We start from the raw sequence: 19960 nt of genomic DNA on the forward strand, positions 1-19960 counted from the left end.
AGTAATGCCCATGTTTTCCAATGGCACCTTTCACACTTAACGCGTTTTAACTGAAATCTTCCCAATGCACTGCTATGGAAAAAACGCATACTAACGCACACTAACTGATTAAGTGTAAACGGAGCCTTAGTGACAGCAACATAGGAGAAAAGTAATTCTACATTTTACTTTGGAAGACACATACTTCTTACTTGTATTTGTTTATATGTATTTTAAATTTTATGATTTTTGCGATAGTGGTCCTTTAACTGTTTGAATGCTGTCCTGCTACAATTTTTTTGTGGTAGACTAAGTTTAATGGTTGTAAGTAATCTTTTAGAGCACAGAAGAAATATTTCAGGCCACTTTAAAGGACCACTATCGCAAAAAAGTAGGCAGTTAAAATCTGACAGAACCGACAGGTTTTGGGCCAGTCTATCTCCTCATTCTCAGGGTTTTCTTTGTTTTCAACAGCATTTCCTGAAGTGCAGTTTAAAGAGAAACTGTAACCAAGAATTGAACTTCATCCCAATCAGTAGCGGATACCCCATTTCCCATGAGAAATCTTTTCATTTTCATAAATGGATCATCAGGGGGCTCTGTATGGCTGATATTGTGGTGAAACCCCTTCCACAGTGTGATGTCAGGACCATGGTCCTGACATCACACTGTGGGAACCTCATTGCATTATGGGAAATAACTGTCAAAAAAAAGCAAGCAGCATCTCCTTCCATCACCTGCCAGCAGTAAAAATGTCACCATGTGATAAATGTCAGAATGTAAATCAGGGAGATGAAAAATTTTACAATGGGCAAACACCGACTAAATCATTTATACATAATTATTGTAAGAATGAACCACTTTTTTTATTACATCATTTTCACTGGAGTTCCACTTTAAAGGACCACTATCGCGAAAAAGTAGGCAGTTAAAATCTGACAGAACCTACAGGTTTTGGGCCAGTCCATCTCTTCATGGTGAATTCTCAGGGTGTTCTTTGTTTTCAACAGCATTTCCTGAACAGTGGTTTAACTGCCAAAATAGTAAGATACCAGCCAGTCTCCGTACTCACTTGCACACTGTTTTGTCAGTTAGACTTTGCATCTACAGTTTAGGAAATGCTGTTGAAAACAAAGAAAACCCTGAGAATCCCCCATGAGGAGATGGACTGGCCCAAAACTGTCGGTTCTGTCAGATTTTACCTGCCTACTTTTTTCGTGATAGTGGTCCTTTAAGTTACGTTACACTGCATGTCTTTCGTTGGGACACTGTAGTCCGTTGGAATGCCTCGCACTGGATGCATTCTGAATGTTTTAAACTTATTACTGCAGTTTGACTTTCAGTGTTAAAGCGGACCCAAACCAAACATTTTTTTAATTAAAAATATTTAGTTGCACCACTCTGACACATACAAAGATAAATAAACACTCCTTCAAACCTATGATCATTTCAGTGCATGCTTTTCACCCTTCTCTTTTCATAGCTAGGGTTATACTGGGGGCAGTCATTAGCAATTCCTCCATTGCCAGACACCATCTACTTCACCAGTTTGCCGGAAAAATCCCGGCAATTTGAAAGGAAGGGAGGGGTTCCTCCAATAAATGTAAAATATTGTATATTTGTCATCATGCAGCTGAAAAAAGGCTGCTATTTATTACTATAAGTTGGAAAATAGATTTTATTTCTGAAATCTTGTATTTTTAGTTTGGGTCCACTTTAAGATGCCTCCATAAGGTTGCACCACAATGCCCCACCATGCCTCCCAACTGTCCCGAACCCTGCGGGACTTTCACAATTTGGGGGGGGGGGCCACTCCCGCTATCCCACGCCACCCCCCGATCATTTTGTTTTCGCCTCCTCCCATCCCACGGGCACCCTCACCCTCCTCGGGCACCCTTACCTTCCTCCCCACATTGTTTATTTAATTGTAGGGAGAAATATTAATTTAAAAAAAAATGTTTCTTAAAAAACTTTTTGGTGGGAGTGACTAGGGGTGTGGCCTAAGTGTCCCGCTTTCTGATGTAAAAATGTTGGGAGGTATGCCCCACTGTGAACTTATCCTAGTCAAACTTTCAGCTTCTGCCTAGAGGTTGCGACCGCACTGGGGCCCCTAGACCAGAGGGCCCAACTAGGGCCCTCCTTCGTCCATCCTTTATAGCTTTTCATTGAAAATTCTAAATCTCACACTGGGGCCCCTGGCTCCCTAGCTAAGCCACTGCACATAAGTGTAACGCTTCAGCACACACGAAATTCTAAGTGGTCCCCACCCACAAGCTGAATCACCACAGATATTGCATTTCAAGGACAACTGTAGCGAGAGGTATGTGGAGACTGCCATATTTATTTCCTTTAAAGAGGAACTGTAACGACAAAACATCCCCTGGGGGGTACTCACCTCGGGTGGGGGAAGCCTCCGGATCCTAATGAGGCTCCCCACGCCGTCCCTCAGGGGTCTCGCTGCAGCCCTCCGTGCAGCGGTGACGTCAATATTTACCTTCCCGGCTGCTGCGCAGGCGCTCTGACGGCTGTCGGCTCCGAAGTAGGCGGAAATACCCGATCGCTGTCGGGTCTGCTCTACTGCGCAGGCGCAAGTTTCCGGCGCCTGCGCAGTAGAGTGGACCGGACGGAGATCGGGTATTTCCGTCTATTTCCGAGCCGAAAGCAGCCACAGCGCCCCCGCTGGAGCCAGCAAAGGTAAATATTGAATCTACAGTCGGCTCTGTCGCCGGCTGTTCGGAGGGCTGCAGCAAGACCCCCGTGGGACAGAGGACGGCGTAGGAAGCCTCATTAGGATCCGGAGGCTTCCCCCACCCGAGGTGAGTACCCCCCAGGGGAGGTTTTTCATGTTACAGAGTCTCTTTAAGCAATACCAGTTGCCTGGCTGTCCTGCTGATCAACCTCCACATACCTCAGTCTCGCTACAGTTGTCCTTCAATTCAAAACAAAGCTACTGTGGGAGAAGGAAGCCTAGACAGTACACCTACTGAAGCACTGCACTGCACTAGTGCACTGCACCTTGCCTATCACTAGAGCAGAGCAGTTTCTGCTCCAGCTAATGACGTCTATGCGCTATGCGCGTGACTGTGAGACCGCGCCCCCGTCTACCGCATTGCCTTGTGGGAAGCTGGTTGCTGCGTGAGGAGATCCAGCCAAGATGGACGCGGGCTTCTTCCGCGTGAGTAAAACGGGTCACAGCGGGATAGCAGTCCACTGATATGTGGCCTGTTGTGGGCAGCTCTTATGTTGGCAGTAGCGGGCGGGTGACGGCTGTGGCTCGGGTGGAGACGGCCTGCCATAGAAGGATCAGTGTTAGGCCGCGGCCTGTGTGCCTGCAGGCTGCTGTGAGGGGCCTCGTGTAGCGTTATACTGCCCGGCTGCGTACGGGGGAAGCTCCACTCTCACAAGCCTCGGGCTCCTTCTGCAGTGGCAGAGGCGCTGGAGTCCATCCCGAGCCACCCATCACCTGTGCGCAGTGCACGTAGTCTGCATGCGTGTATTATTGTGCTGTGCACAGAGGCGTACCAGCTCGTGTAATATAGCCTTTGCATGTACACCTGTTGCAGATACATGCACAGACCGTTGTAACAAAAATGATCGTGTCAATCTACTAAGGACAACTGAGAGGTATATGGGCGCTGCCATATTTATTTCCTTTTAAACAATACATGTTGCCTGGCAGCCCTGATGATCTGTTTGGCTGCAGTAGTGTCTGAATAACGCTATAAGCAAGCATGCAGCTAATCTAGTCAGATCTAATAATCTCAGAAACTCCTGATCTGCTGCATGCTTGTTCAGGGTCTATGGCTAAAAGTATTAAAGGCAGAGTATCAGCAGAATACCCAGGTAACTGGTATTGCTAATAAATATGGTAGCCTCCGTATCCCTTCAGTTGTCCTTTGAAGGAATACTGTAATCCTGAAAAGAAAAAAAGTTTGTTACCTGCAGCTTCTACCGGCCTCCTGAAGACATCCTGTGCCGGGACAAAATGATTCCCTGCCGCGGCTTGCTTCCAGTTTTTGCAAGTTAATTGTCACAAGCCAGTGTGCCGGCACAGCTATGGCTGTGCGTGCAGCTTGCGTCGCTGAAAGAGTCCTGTGCGTAGGCGCAGTACGCTTTCAGTGATGATGCGTGAAGCATGGGCCACGCAGGCACAGTGGCTTGCGACATTAAAGTCGCAAAAAATGGACGCGAGCTGCGGTGGGGAACCGGAGGATCATTTTGTCCCAGTGTGGGCACAGGACGTCTGCGGGGGACCGGTAGAAGCCCCAGGTAAGTTAAACTTTTTTTGGGGGGGGGGGGCTTACAGTATTCCTAAAGGTGCCCACTAATGATACAATCTTGATTGTACGATTTTACCTAATCTGTGTAGTAGAAGAGTAAACTAAGTGAATATACTTTGAAAGGATACTTAAGATAGTCCTCCATTAATGCATAAACATGGTAAGGTTGTAAGTTTAAGATTGTATCATTAGTTGTCACCTTAAAGTTCTCTAAGTAGGTATTTATCAAATATGAAAAAATATGTGCTCCTGTCGTCATGCTGGCATTAATCATCTTTGGGTGACCCGCAGGTGCCATTTGTTAAAGTACCTGTGGCGATGTTGCCCATGCTGCTTGCTGGGGGATGTACTCCCGTCAAGACTACATCTCCCAACATGCACTGTGGTAAGGGGGACCCCACAGCGAGCACTACAAACTTGCAGCTGTGGGTCTCCCTGGAGAACATGGATGCCAGCACAGGAAGGTTAGTAATTCTTGCTATCCACCTCCCACAGGACGCTCCATTTACTTTATACATTTTGATAAATAGGTGCATTATTTTTTTTTATTATTATTGAATTTAATTCATTCAATGACATACAATCTGATGGTTGGCTCTCGGCAACAGTTTACTTTTTGCTTCAGCTGTCTTTGCCTATTCTTTAAAAAATTGGTACCATAGACTTTTTGGGAAATACTTTGCATCTTACCTGCACTTTCATAATTGGTTTGCCAATTGGATACTGTAAATAATCATGTGGAGGCTGTTGCTTAGGTTAAAAATTGAAGATTTCTATGAACACTGTTCAGCAGTAAAATTGGAAAGTGTTTGTGCAGAAATATGTATACAGCTATAAATGTGGATTTTAATGGTAAATGAAATGGGCAGTCATGCTTTTTGATGGCTGTATCCTGGAATGCAGTTGTTGAACATCATACATTATACCATGGATTAGTTGGCTGTTTCTAAAGGTGGCCATATATCAGGCGATTTTCCAGGCTGATCAGTGCCACTACATGGCTGCCTGATCAGACTTGCTGGAAAATCTTGGTTGCAAGTGCTCGATATTGTGGCGACCTATGTACGCGACGGACCCCTGGCTGGTGTCCCCCAAGTGTGAAATGTCTTTGACTAATGTATAGGCACCTTAAAATATGCTCTTTAGTGGTTAGACTGCACAATACAAATAGTTATGTCAATTGATCAGTCACATGCCCATAGCTTGACAGTTGTTAATTACCAATGTCTCAACAGCAGCTCAACAACCGAGTTATTAATTTCGTTTTTCGTGTTTTTTTTTTCTTCTTTTGGGGAGGGGGGGGCGACGACAATAGTGTGAGCAGACACATACTAGAAGTGGACAATTAGGGTGAGAGTTTGCCTTGCTTATATACTTAAAGGACACCCGAGGTGAAAATAAACTAATTAAACAATTGTATGTATCATCCATCTCCTAAAAATTAAGATATTCCACAGTTTTTTTTTATATTTAAATCTACTTTTTAAGTTTTTTTACTTTTTGGTTCAATGTCACATTCATTGAAGTATGCCAGAGCTAAAATCTATGAACTATTGACCCTTTTTTTCCCTCTTTCCTGCTCTCAGAAGTAGGGCTGCTCAAATCCGGATCCGGGAGACACCCGGATAGTTGCTATCCGGATATCTCCCAGTAAACATGGGCGGGGGGGGGGGGGGGGTCAAGCTTACCTGTCTGACGTCTACTTTATCCGTCCCTGGCGCCTCCCACGTTGCGGTCCACGCGCATCACGTGACTACAAACACTAACTCCTTCAACCCGGAATGAGGAAGTGTTTGTAGTCACGTGACCGCCACGTGGAACGTATCGTGGGAGGCGCCAGGGACGGACGAAGAAGACGTCAGACAGGTAAGCTTGACCCGCCCACCCTGCACAGGTTACTGGGAGATATCCGGATAGCAATTATCCGGGTGTCTCCCGAATCCGGATTTGAGCAGTCCTACTCGGAAGCCTTTTTCTCAGACAGGAACTGCCACACTTACATACCTGATGTGTAATTCTTTTAGGCCCCGTTCACACTTGCGTTTTGGCAAATAAACGGATTGGATCCTGACCAGAGACGGTTCCGATCCGGATCTGGTACGTTTGTATCAGGCATGCATCAGGCTGCCATCCGGATCCGTGGGCAAAAAAAATAGTGAAATTTGAAGAAAAAAAAAATGTTGGGGTCAGCAGAAGGTGCACGTGTAGAATCAGGTTCCTCCGCTGTAGGCCTCACCTCCACCTCCGACATTCTGCCAAACAGCTCCAGCACGTCTGTCACTGCTGCTTCTCTCCAGACATGCTTGGCCTATGTGTCCCCATCCGAAATGGCCGCTTGCATACGCATAGGAAGTGGGGTAGAACGTCAGGTTTTTGTAGGCAGTGTGTTCTGTGCCTTCCGTTCCCCATTGGTTTCTGTGTTCCTGATGGTGCTGTCAGGCTCAGGTCCGGCTCCGGTCCGGGTGCGTGGGCCGGAGATCCGGACCCAAAAAATAGTGCATGTTGGAAAAGAGTCCGGATCCGATCCGGCTCCGTACGGAACGGACGCGTGTGAACGTCCGCATAGACTTTACATTGCTATGCGGAACGTACGTTCCGTTTGTACAGTATGCGGTCCGGATCAGATCCGGATAGCGAACGCTAATGTGAACCGGGCCTTATGCTGGGAATACACGTTTCGTTTTTGCCTTCGTTTTAGCCTTCGATTCGTTCGTTAAACGAATCGAGTGTTGAAAACGTATGTGAAAATAGTCATAATCTCATTATCAACAAACCCGTAATTCCACTGCGCTCAAACGTAATCCAACCGCAAGGATGCGACAGGTCATTCACCAGCAGCTGCTCCAGTATACTCTGGGACCAAAGTATTAGGCTGATAAGGGACAAACAAAAAAAAGGAGCGCTCTCTGGTGCATTAACCCTTTTAATCTTTCTCTCTTTCGCAAGATATAAAATAAAACGTACACAATGTAAATGTCAATAAAACTTGTCACACTCTAGGTGTATATCACCATGTCCTGGAGATGGTATCTCTGCTTAATCGCCTCCACGCTATGGCCAGTAGCAGCAGGAATCCGGAATTCCGGTAGCGTCAGCGGGGCCAGGAACACAGGTGATGTCGGCAGCTGCCCTGCGCCTAGTACGTCATGACGCGTTTCGGCGCTCTACGCCTTCGTCAGATCTGACGAAGGAGCGCCGAAACGCGTCATGACGTACTAGGCGCAGGGCAGCTGCCGACATCACCTGTGTTCCTGGCCCCGCTGACGCTACCGGAATTGCGGATTCCTGCTGCTACTGGCCATAGCGTGGAGGCAATTAAGCAGAGATACCATCTCCAGGACATGGTGAGATACACCTAGAGTGTGACAAGTTTTATTGACATTTACATTGTGTACGTTTTGTTTGTCCATAATCTCATTATAGTTTCGATTAATAGACCCCAAAAACGAACGACTAGTGATCGAACATGTTTGATATTATCTCTCTTTATCCATCTAATCGAGCCATTGGTAGGCTTGATGGCTGTTCAGATCGATTATATATTCGTTTATGCCGTCCATCCCTGTACTACGTTTCGTTTCTTTGCAGCCTTCGATCATTGGAAAAACGAAACCATCTGAATCGAAAAAACCCCCGAAACCGTGGGTGGTGATATTAACCGTACGGTCGATTATTTCGGGATCGAAAAGGACAAAAGCCACAATCGAAACGAAGGTTTAAACGAAGGCAAAAACGAAACGTGTATTCCCAGCATTAGGCAGAAAAAGAAAAAAAAGGAACACAGCATATTTATTTTGTGTGCTAGGCACTGTACATACACATCCTATCTCATCATGCCACATATCACCTTGGGTATCCTTTCATTCAAATTCCATACAGCTTGGAGTTGGGCAGTTGCAGCTAATTTTGATAGGTCAATTTTCATTCTGCATGTAAGTTAGAAAAATTGGCATCTCATTGTAAATTGTCAAAATGTAAATAAAGAACAAGAGACAAAGGCCCCGTTCACACTGCACGCGTTCCCATCCGCGATTCGGGAATGCATGCAGGAGGCTGACACGCACGACATAAGACAGTGCATAGACTGCACTGTCTGATGTTCACACTGCATGCAGTCCAGGAAAGCATGCTGCACGCAGTTTTTCCAGAAACGCACGGCTGACCCATTCACTTCAGTGAATGGGATCAGCCACGCAACGCATACAAACGCAGATGGCGTGCGTTCGTATGCATTGCGTTTCCGAACGCACGGCCGTCCGCAATTGCTAATGTGAACAGGGCTAAAGAAATACATAACATTTTCTTAGCATATCAAGCATAATACACCAGCAGTGGTTATTTCTGATTTGTCAGCAACAGAATTAATTTCTGATTCACAAGCAGGTCACTCATTTGATAAGTTTGAAATTAATATTAGCCAGTGTGTAGTAGGCCAAAAGGATGCATGTTTGATACCAGGGCTGTGGAGTCAGTACATAAATCATCCGAATGCCAACCTCCATGAAGGATCGTAAGTAGTGCTGCAGTAGCGGCATCCCCAAGCCGCCCAGACCTCGTGCAGTGTTCTCCCCAGGCTCTTTTAGCCGGGTTCTCCACCCGGCTAGATTTGGTGACCACCCGGCTGTCATTGGCTCACCTCCTCACATCCTCCTATGCTGTAAGCATAGTTGCCCTGCATTTTCATCTCAACCCACCCGGCTACTTTTTCATGCCACCCGGCTACTATTTCATGCCACCCGGCTGGAAAAAAATTCTGGGGAGAACACTGTCGTCTACCGGTTTCGCCGATAGATTCGGCTCATCGGGACACAGACCGCCAAGTGTGCATGTCAGGAGCGGTCTCCATACGCCTTAAATGGCGTTTACGTCGCGGAGGCCCAGGCCGCGTGACTTCCGTGGGCGCGGCTTCTGCGCTCCAGTGTGGTCCGTCCGGCTGGAACTGACGCATGCCCAATGCGTACATCGCGCCGTTCCGGCCGGTCGCCTGGCAACAAAGTGGGCAGGGCCAGGGGCCAGACAACACCAGCCGGTCCCGCCCCTCCCCTTGCCAGGCTAAGTGCTGGGTGTAAGGGCTAAGATTGGAGCGGACCCTAAAGGAAAGACGGGGGAGGGAGAACAAAAACACACATACATTGAGGGAAGGGGAAAATAAAGAGCATGCTCCAAAAAAGACGCCCCCACCCAGCACAACGGACTCTTAACCACTTAAGCCTACAGGGTTGAAATTTTTTTTACATCCGAGCAACTTTCACCTCCCATTCATTTGCCAATAACTTTATCACTACTCATCACAATGAATTGATCTATATCTTGTTTTTTTCCGCCACCAATTAGGCTTTCTGTGGGTGGTACATTTTGCTAAGAGCCACTTTACTGTAAATGCATTTTAACAGGAAGAATAAGAAAAAATGGAAAAAAATCATTATTTCTCAGTTTTCAGCCATTATAGTTTTAAAATAATACATGCCTCCATAATTAAAACTCATGTATTGTATTTGCCCATATGCCCCAGGTATTACACCGTTAAAATTATGTCCCTATCACAATGTATGGCGACAATATTTTATTTGGAAATAAAGGTGCATTTTTTTCAATTTGCGTCCATCACTATTTAGAAGCCCATAATTTATTAAATCATATTGATATACTCCTTTGACATGCATATTTAAAAAGTTCAGACCCTTAGGTAACTATTTATATTTTTTTTTTATTATTGTATTTTTTTTTTTTATTTTTTTTAATTTAAACTTGTATGTGGGTATTTTTTGGTGTGGGAGGTAAACAGGTTTTTTTTTAATGTATTTAAATGTGTTTATTTAATACTGTGTGTTTTTGGTGTAATTTGCTATTCGGCCACAAGATGGCCACAATCAGAAAGTCCTGGGAGAGATCGATCTCGCTCCCAGGCAGAAGGAGACCAGAGCTCAGAAAAGCCACAGCGTTTGAAGAGACGCTGTCGGCTTTTCTCCGGGGGGGTCCGATCAACGAAAGGGATTTATAATCCCTTTCACTGATTGGTGGGCTAGCGGCCAGCAGCGGAGGCGCACACGGGGGGGGGGGCGCGGGAGCACGCGCGACCTGCGGGAGTGTGCGCAGCGTTAGGCTTAAGTGGTTAAAGGAGACCTGTCCTGAAACAAAAAATACTATATTAAATCAAAATATCATATTGGCCTTACGTGGATAAAGTAAGAAACATCAACATACATTGTCATTATGAACATCTCATATCAAAAAAGCGTATTTTCACTGCAATGATACTATAGAGAAAAATTTGTATATATAAAGCAAAAAGATTGACTGCAAAAATAAAAACATATATAAAGTGCAGCCCTAAATTTGGGTGCTGCAGCCGGCCCCCCCACCCAGCCAAAAAGTCCCAAACAGGAGTGGAGGGAGCGCCAAACCCACCCCGCCCACCATTCCCCACCCCCCATCACCATGGCCCCTATATGTACATACCACCTTCATAAAAATTATATATAGCTCACAAAAAAGGAGCATATTTTAAACTGTGATTAAGTCCTGGGTATTTAATTGCTTTAAGGTTGTAAATCCAACGACACTCACGTTGTGTCAGGATCTTATCAAAGTCTCCTCCTCTCAGAGGTGGATGTATCCTATCCACAGCACTGAAAGAGATTATCTTCAATAAAATCTCTTTCAGTGCTGTGGATAGGATACATCCACCTCTGAGAGGAGGAGACTTTGATAAGATCCTGACACAACGTGAGTGTCGTTGGATTTACAACCTTAAAGCAATTAAATCCCCAGGACTTAATCACAGTTTAAAATATGCTCCTTTTTTGTGAGCTATATATAATTTTTATGAAGGTGGTATGTACATATAGGGGCCATGGTGATGGGGGGGTGGGGAATGGTGGGCGGGGTGGGTTTGGCGCTCCCTCCACTCCTGTTTGGGACTCTTTGGCTGGGTGGGGGGGGCGGCTGCAGCACCCAAATTTAGGGCTGCACTTTATATATGTTTATATTTTTGCAGTCAATCTCTTTGCTTTTTTCTTTATATATACAAATTTTTCTCTATAGTATCATTGCAGTGAAAATACGCTTTTTTGATATGAGATGTTCCTAATGACAATGTATGTTGATGTTTCTTACTTAATCCACGTAAGGCCAATATGATATTTTGATTTAATATAGTATTTTTTGTTTCAGGACGGGTCTCCTTTAACCTCCTTGGCAGTCTGATTCTTTCCAGATTTTTGGGTCTAAAAGCGGTGCAATTTTTTTTCACTCTTTCAGACCCTAAAACCTGAAAAAAATCATTCTGGCAGGGAGATCTGCAGCAAAATTAAAAAAAAATTACCTTCCTGGGCTCCTGGGCTGCAGTTTTCTCTTTGCCCACAAGATGGCGCTAATATACATATAAACAAACTTCTCTATATTTCTCTAATATAGAGAAGTTCGTTTTCAATGTTAGCCCCGCCCCTGATGACGTCACGCTGCCACCACCGCTCTGCTGCCACCACCACGGCTGCGCTGCTCCAACTGGCTGCCGGGTCCCCGGAAGAATAGCGGGGACATGGGGGATCCCGGCGGCCAGGGAAAGACCCCACACTGCCGGGGAGAGAGGCTGGAGTCCCGCTGCGCAGCGAGATCGGGCGCGGGACTCCACAACTGCAGGTAAAGCTCTGCAATGCCTACCCCGACCTGAGCTCGGGATCACCGATAGCAGCTGCTTTTTTCTACCCCGAGCTCAGGTCAGGAAAACCGGCAAGGAGGTTAAGAGTCCGTTGTGCTGGGTGGGAGCGTCCTTTTTGGAGCATGCTCTTTATTTTCCCCTTCCCTCAATGTATGTGTGTTTTTGTTCTCCCTCCCCCGTCTTTCCTTTAGGGTCCGCTCCACTCTTAGCCCTTACACCCAGCACTTAGCCTGGCAAGGGGAGGGACGGGACCGGCTGGTGTTGTCTGGCCCCTGGCCCTGCCCGCTTTGTTGCCAGGCTACCGGCCAGAACGGCGCGATGTACGCATTGGGCATGCGTGTGTACGTCAGTTCCAGCCGGACGGACCACGCTGGAGCGCAGAAGCCGCGCCCATGGAAGTCACGCGGCTTGGGCCTCCTCGACGTAAACGCCATTTAAGGCGTATGGAGACCGCTCCTGACATGCACACTTGGCGGTCTGTGTCCTGATGAGCCGAATCTTTCGGCGAAACCGGTAGACGAGGTCTGGGCGGCTTGGGGATGCCTCTACTGCAGCACTACTTACGATCCTTCATGGAGGTTCGCATTCGGCATCTATACAAGGACATGTAAGCTTGCAATAGCCCCATAAACTCCATTCATCTTATGTGTTGAGGCCTATTCTATTGCCTCACATTGGGACTTTTACAAATCACTCATATTGAGCTAAAATTGATCCCATGGATGCCTTATTCCTTCTAATGGCCCATACTCATGGGCTACAATTGTCGCCGCAACACGCGGCGCGCGTGTGTTGCGGCGACAGGTCGCCCGTGAGTATGCGCCGTCGCACGGGTGTGCACCCCGAACTGTCGCCCATCGCTGATGTCGCCATGCGATTGAAAGTTTCAATCGCCTGGCGACAGTCTCCGCCGCAACTGTCGCTAGTCCGCGTGAGTACGCGGACTACCGACAGCAACCTCCATTGAGGTATACGGAGCTTCCAGCGGGGGGAGGAGGAACGTCGGCGACAGCTTCCGTCGCACCGCTGGTCTCTCTTCCGCGTGTGTACGCGGAGGGACCTGGCGAGGAGCTGTCGCCCACACGCTCACGTGTGCTGGCGACAGGCCACTTTTGCAGCCTGTGAGTATGGGCCATAAATGATGCAATGAATATATGTGCCATTGTACATTAATGGTGGATACTGTTGAAATATCCAAACCAACTACATTATCTACATCAGTTGCCTGCTTCTGGACAGGAACTCTGGATTGCCTTTTCATTGCTACAATACTGCTTTTCCAGGACACAGTGCCCCATTATTGCATCTTGAGATCCTTTTGATATACAGTTGCCTGCTTCTGGACAGGAACTTTGAGCTGAACCTTTGTTGCCATGACGCTAACTCACCATAAATCTGGGCTCCATCACGGCCTATAGGTAATCCTTGATCCTCCAAAACCATCAACGGCCTACTTGTGGATAGGAATTCTATGTACAACCAGTTTCCTGCTTTTGGTCAGGAACTCTGTGCCAACCTATTGCTGCTATTATATTTCCCTGCATCTTAGCATCCTTACATCAAGGACTCTTTAGGTTACCCCCTAATATTTGGGGTGCATTGCTATTTTTCCTTGTTTTGAATCACGTTCTATTGCTGTATACTTGCTGCTGTATATTGACTTCTTTTTCCCTCAGCTGCCCAGACACTCAGATCACCTAAAATTGTATGACCAATATTAACTGTTTTAAGTGTATTAATAAATGGTATTTTTTATCTATATATACCCCTGGTGTTTGACTCATTGAAGTACTATTTATATCTATATCTATCTATCTCTATTTATATATATATATATATATCTATATATATATATATCTATATATATATATATCTATATATATATATATATATATCTATATATATCTATATATATCTATATATATATATATATATATATATATATATATATATATATATATATATATATCATGAGGTTAAATAAGTCCTTATGAATAACCAGGAAAAAGTCCACTGTGATGGCACTTATCTAAGAAGGAATCATATGGTAATATGAAATACGCTCACCAAATTCAATTTGCGGTTAAGATCAGCAAACACAGGCTTAGTCATATATAGGATCCTTGCGACCACTTGTTCTTCCTAATAATGGCTCAAACAGACAAAAGGCATACATAGCGTAATCATGTTTCAGAAGAAAAAACTTAAAGAGAACCAGAGATGAAGCACCCTCTTGTATTTTACCTTATAAATCAGTGGGAACATGACAGTAAACACCTAATCTGCCCTTTGTTTCATTGTTCTCTGTGTAATCTGACTGTTATCACGTCTGATAAGAATCCCCGACTGAGAAGTCAGGCTGCTCTGTCTAGCTTTGCTACAGAAAGATTATAGCTAAGTCTGTATTCTGTGCTGTTATTTCAAGCCCAAGCCTGCCCCCTTGTGGCTTTGCTATAATGACTCAGCTATAATCATTCCCAGCAAAGCCAGATTTAATTGCTCAGTCTGGGATTCTTGTGACTGCTGTTAACAGACACTTTTAGCAGTGAGGAGGAAACAGAGAGCATGGTAAGTGTTTTCTCTAATGTTCTTACTGATATACATGGTAAAATACACAAGGGTGCTTCGTCTCTGGTTCCCTTTAACTTTCTCCTGCACCATTGCAAAACTCACCGTGCACACTCTGTGTAATAACCTCTCCTTAGTGCACAATGATCTGAATACACGTTCACCAAATGCAATGGCTGACCCTGCAACAGACCAACTTTATGCTCCTATAGGTGTAGTCACTATCTTCAATCCCTCAAGTGCGGTAGTCCTTTAAAAACTCAAAGTACAGGCTGCCATAGCATAATACCGTTTAATCAATAAAAGAAAAAAAAATACAACAGTGCACTCACATTTCAATAAAAGTAATGCGCATATCTTAAGTCTCAGTCGCGGTGCTGGAGACGCTGAATGAGAGTGGCAGCGGTGAGGACGTCCCATGTACTTTTAAGATATGCGCTTTAGTTTTGTAGAGTGCTGTACCACATTCCGCCATACACATTTAAATAGGGTGGCGATACCTCCCCATAGTATAGTGACCAGTCGGAATCATGTAGTCAGAGCAGTTTTTGGGTACCTGGAGTCGGGGGAAAAATGCACCGACTCCTAATGAATTTGAACTGTAATTAAAATAGAAAATATGATAAAACGTTCTATTTCTCAGATAATAGTCATCACAAATAATTTATACAGTAATAGCTCTTCTTAGTCCACAAAAATGAAATAAACCAATCAAAAAATAGTTACTTGTGCTGCTTCAATAAAACAGTCCCCGTATTTTTAAAGTCAGATATTCATATCTTATTGTGACTGTATATATGTGTACACAGAAATCGATTCAAAATCTGTGTGCAGTAATGGGCAGCCAATGTGATCAGATTCGATCAGAGTGATCTATCTGATAAGGCCGCGATGCTCCTTATCAATCGAGCCGCTGATGCGGCTCGATTGATAAGATCCGACAGGACGGATCTTGCTTCTGCCGATTCCCTGCTCGCTCCCCGCGAGGGGACAATGGCAGGGAATCGTGCGGGAGATAAGCGGGGAATCTAATGGGACGCGGCGGGCACGCAGAAGAGGCGATCCGGCGGCTAATCCAGCTGCCGGATCGCTGCAATATGGCATGGTGTAGATGGGGCTTTAGTCGATCTGGTGGCAATCGACCAGTGTATGGCTGCCCTAGTAATTCAGTCCTGTTTTAAAATACATTGTTGCCAATAGGCCTGCTTTTACACACATGAACATTGACATCCCATTTAATATGGAGTTGGTCCACCCTTTACAGCTATGACCGCTTTATCTCGTTTGGGAAGGCTTTACACAGAGATTTAGAGAATACCAAAGCAGTTCGGGGTGACCCAAAACTGCTAGGAAAGTATAGGGTACTAAAAAGCCAACACTCAGTGTAGTTTGCCTTCTTAAAACAGAAGGTATTTGTGGTAATTCAGCTTTAAGTGAGCGACTGTAGTCTCCCACAATGCATCACTACTGTATATGCAAATCATATTTTTATACCCCTAACTGTTTTAGGAGTGTTATGAGAATTTTGACCAGTCTTCCAGAAAATCATTTGTGCGGTCAGGCCTGGCTCGCAATCACTGCTCCTATTCATTCCAAAGGTGTTCTGTCTGGTTGAGGTCGGTAAAGTTTCTCCACATCAAACTCGATCATCTGTGTCTTTATGGGTCTTGCTTTGCGCACTGGTGCGGTCATGTTAGAACAGGAAGGGGAACATCCCCAAACTATTCCCACAAAGATTGTAACATGAGATTGCTCCAAACTTTGTGGCATCAGTTTATAAATGGTGCCTTCCTGTTTTGTTCAAAATGTCTTGTTAACCGTTTTCATGGTACACACCATGCAATTTCCCCTAAGACTGGTCGAAACAATTATTTCAGATAGGTCTCATCTGATTTCCCATCGTTTTTCTGATCGATTTACTGATCACTTCTATAAAAAAAAATCAGAAAAACAATCGGAAATCAGAAGTGATCAGTAAATCAATCAGAAAAACGGAAATCAAATCAGACCTGTTGGAAATAATCGATTTGACCTGTGTATCTGACGGGAAATTGCATGGTGTTGCAGGCAAAAGACAATCGGAGCTCTTTTCACTGAAGCTAAGGGGCCAAGCCCTGAAAAAAAAATCCCCACAAAATAATTCCTTTACATAGCTGTACTCTCATCCATGGACTACATCTCCTGGCATGCTATGTGGCGCATGGCTCTGCTGGGAATAACAAAAGCCAGAATCCAATGAAAATCTGTGGCAGAAATCGATTCTTCTCTGAATTGATTCCATGCGGGAATCTATTGTTTTGCCACAGCAAGTGGCAATCTGGAAGTATATGGGTACAATCGCTGTCCAGAAAAACAGAAAGGGACATTAGACAATTTCCTAGTACTGTATGTACCTTTGTTTATCTCGTCCTCCTGTCATGTCACTTCTTGTACGCTTCAAACCTGTAGCAGCTGAAAACCATAGCAACAGTAAAGAGTTGGTACTCAGAACCTCCCCAGAATTTTCATTTCTGTGCAGTGTTGTCTTGGGGTTTAACCAGAGGTGTGCAAATATTAGTAGACACATTTTTGACCATGCTCTGTGGAATGGAGTGGGTGGCAAAATAGTGAATGGGGAGAGGAACAGACAATCCGCAGAATTCTGTGGATCCAGCTTGAAAATACTTCTATCCTTAATGGCTGCAGCCAAATTGCATGTTATGTCACTATGGGGAGGGCATAAGGGATGATGGAGCAACTTCCAGCAGACAGGTCGAGGATGGGAACAATACATTTTATGAGTCACTATTTTAAAAGGACTCAGAGCTCAGGGCAAGAAAAAGATTTATACATACCCGCTTCCTCCAGCCCCATCCGCTCGGATCGTTCCCACGCCACTGTCCTCCGATGTCTGCAGCTCCGATACTGGGTCCCCGCACTTCCGTCAGTTGACTCCAGTCTACGCAGGAGAAGTATGCTTTTTGCGTATCTCTCCAGCAGCTGCTGGAGAGATACGTAGAGGGCGCACTTCTCTTACGCCATACTGGCTCCGACTGACTGAAGTGCGTGGACCTGGTACCGGAGGTGCATACAGTGGAGGACGGTGGCGTGGGAACAATCCGAGCGGATGGGGCTGGAGGAAGCCCCGGGTATGTATAAATCTTTTTCTTGGCCTGAGCTCTGGTACACTTTAAAGATCAGATGTGCCATATCTTAAAGGATACCACAACTGACATGTGACATGATGAGATAGACATGTGTATGTACAGTGCCTAGCACACAAATAACTATGCTGTGTTCCTTTTTTTCTTTCTCTGCCTGAAAGAGGTAAATATCAGGTATGTAAGTGGCTGACTCAGTCCTGACTCAGACAGGAAGTGACTACAATGTGACCTTCACTGATAAGAAATTCCAACTATAAAACACTTTCCTAGAAGAAAATGGCTTCTGAGAGCAAGAAAGAGATAAAAAAGGGGGAAATTCTTATCAGTGAGGGTCACACTGTAGTCACTTCCTGACTGAGTCAGCCACTTGCATACCTGATACTTACCTCTTTCAGGCAGAGAAAGAAAAAAAGGAACACCGCATAGTTATTTGTGTGCGAGGCACTGTACATACCCATGTCTATCTCATTATGCCACATGTCAGTTGTGGTATCCTTTGAAGTGAATGTTTACCTATTTAAAAATAAAAACTCAGATACTCCCCTAAGGGAGAGGGAAGGCTCGGTCCTAATGAGCCTTCCCTCTCCTCTCCCGGTGCCCGGTCCCGCACAGGATCCCTCGTGACAGTATTCGACCAGTTCGGTCAAATACTGCCACTTTCGCAGCCGAAGGGAGCTTTTGGAAGCCTTCGGGAGCACTCGGGCTCCCGAAGACGGGCCGCTCCATACTATGCATGCGCGAGTGCCCTCTATGATGCACTCGCGCGTGCGTAGTATGGAGCGGCCCGTCTTCGGAAGCCCGAGTGCTCCCGAAGACCTCCGAAGTCCCTGCGGCGGCGGACGCGAACGGGGGGGCCAGCGCAGCACCGAGGACACCGGGAGAGGAGAGGGAAGGCTCATTAGGACCGAGCCTTCCCTCTCATTAGGTGAATATCTGACTTTTTGGTTTTTAAATAGGTAACCACTGGCTTAAAAGAAGTTTGGGGCCACCTGTATACACACCAGATTCTGGGTTGAGAGAGCACCGAATGGCTTCCTTGGCTGAGATCTATCTAGCATGTGTACAAAACTTTAGATATGTTTTTCTATAGAATACAGTATATGTAGAAGCCAAGCTTCCGTTCATAAATATCTTAACCACTTTACCACCACAGATGCGTGTATCTAAGCCCCTTTTAACACCCTTTCCCTACCAGGGGCGTAGATACACGCACCTACGCCGATGTCCACACTCCCGCTCGCTCATGTGCACGCTGCCGCCCTCGCGCCCGGAGATCAATGAACGGGAAAAAACGTTCCCGTTTGTTGATCTATGCCCTCCAGCAATGATCGGCTGCTTCTATGATAAGCAGCACGGTCATTGTGAAAAAAAAGTTTCCCAGTCTCATTCAACTTCCTGTAAGCATACTTCCTACGCTTACAGGTCGCATGAACAAAAAATTACTGTGACCATCTTGTGGCCAAAAAGTAAAACTACACCCAAAAACATTTTTCATATATAAATACATAGTGTTGTATTATAAATTGACTCATTACCTCCCACACTCCCAATTTTTTTGATTTTTTTTTTGTAATAAAAAGGAAAAAAAATTACAATTAAAAAAAATACATAAATAGTTACCTTAGTGACTGAACTCTTTAAATATTTGTCAAGAGGGTATAACACTGTTACTTTATAAACTATAAAAACAAAATACACCAAGAGCCCCAATAGTGTAATATGTACTGGTAAATGGTTACTAGATAGAGTAAATATTAATGCTCACAAACCAGGGTTACCATTAGGCAACCACTGTAAAGGCAGGTGGGGAGATTTTCCTGACCCCACTCAGGAATAAGAAGTTGCTCTCTGTAGATGAGAAAATAGGGGGGTTCAACCCTCCACCCAGGGTGGACTCAATATTATGCAGGAGAACAGAGGCGCCAAAAGGATAAAAGGACGCTAAATGAGCTTAAAAAACAAATTCTTGGTAAATAGAGGAGGTAGTGGGGGACTTACCTCCTCCAAGTAGACACACAACGACTGTAGTAAACACAGTCAATATATTTTATTTATGAACTCCAAATATGCAACGCGTTTCGCAGGTTTGATCCCGCTTCATGTGAGGTGCCTGGCTCTTCTACTGACCACATATACTATTGCTCCGTTGTTATTGCCTGATGAAGCGGGATCAAACCTGCGAAACGCGTTGCATATTTGGAGTTCATAAATAAAATATATTGACTGTGTTTACTACAGTCGTTGTGTGTCTACTTGGAGGAGGTAAGTCCACCACTACCTCCTCTATTTACCAAGAATTTGTTTTTTAAGCTCATTTAGCTTCCTTTTAT

General features: G+C 45.2%; 1 protein-coding gene across 4 annotated transcripts in view; it reads left to right on the forward strand.

Annotated features, from left to right (window-relative positions):
• Nucleotides 1-3049: 3049 nt before the first annotated feature.
• The window catches only part of SRRM1 (serine and arginine repetitive matrix 1), an 87936-nt gene continuing 71025 nt past the window's right edge, over nt 3050-19960 (forward strand). For 3 of the 4 annotated variants that reach the window (XM_068268962.1, XM_068268970.1, XM_068268972.1), the window contains exon 1: nt 3050-3154. In XM_068268962.1, coding sequence (XP_068125063.1) covers nt 3134-3154 — 21 coding nt within the window. In that variant the 5' untranslated portion in view covers nt 3050-3133. The remainder of the gene's footprint in view (nt 3155-19960) is intronic. The other variant, XM_068268971.1, reaches the window with a different exon arrangement.

The sequence above is a fragment of the Hyperolius riggenbachi genome, chromosome 2, assembly GCF_040937935.1.
Source record: "Hyperolius riggenbachi isolate aHypRig1 chromosome 2, aHypRig1.pri, whole genome shotgun sequence".
NCBI classification, from domain to species: Eukaryota; Metazoa; Chordata; class Amphibia; order Anura; family Hyperoliidae; genus Hyperolius; species Hyperolius riggenbachi.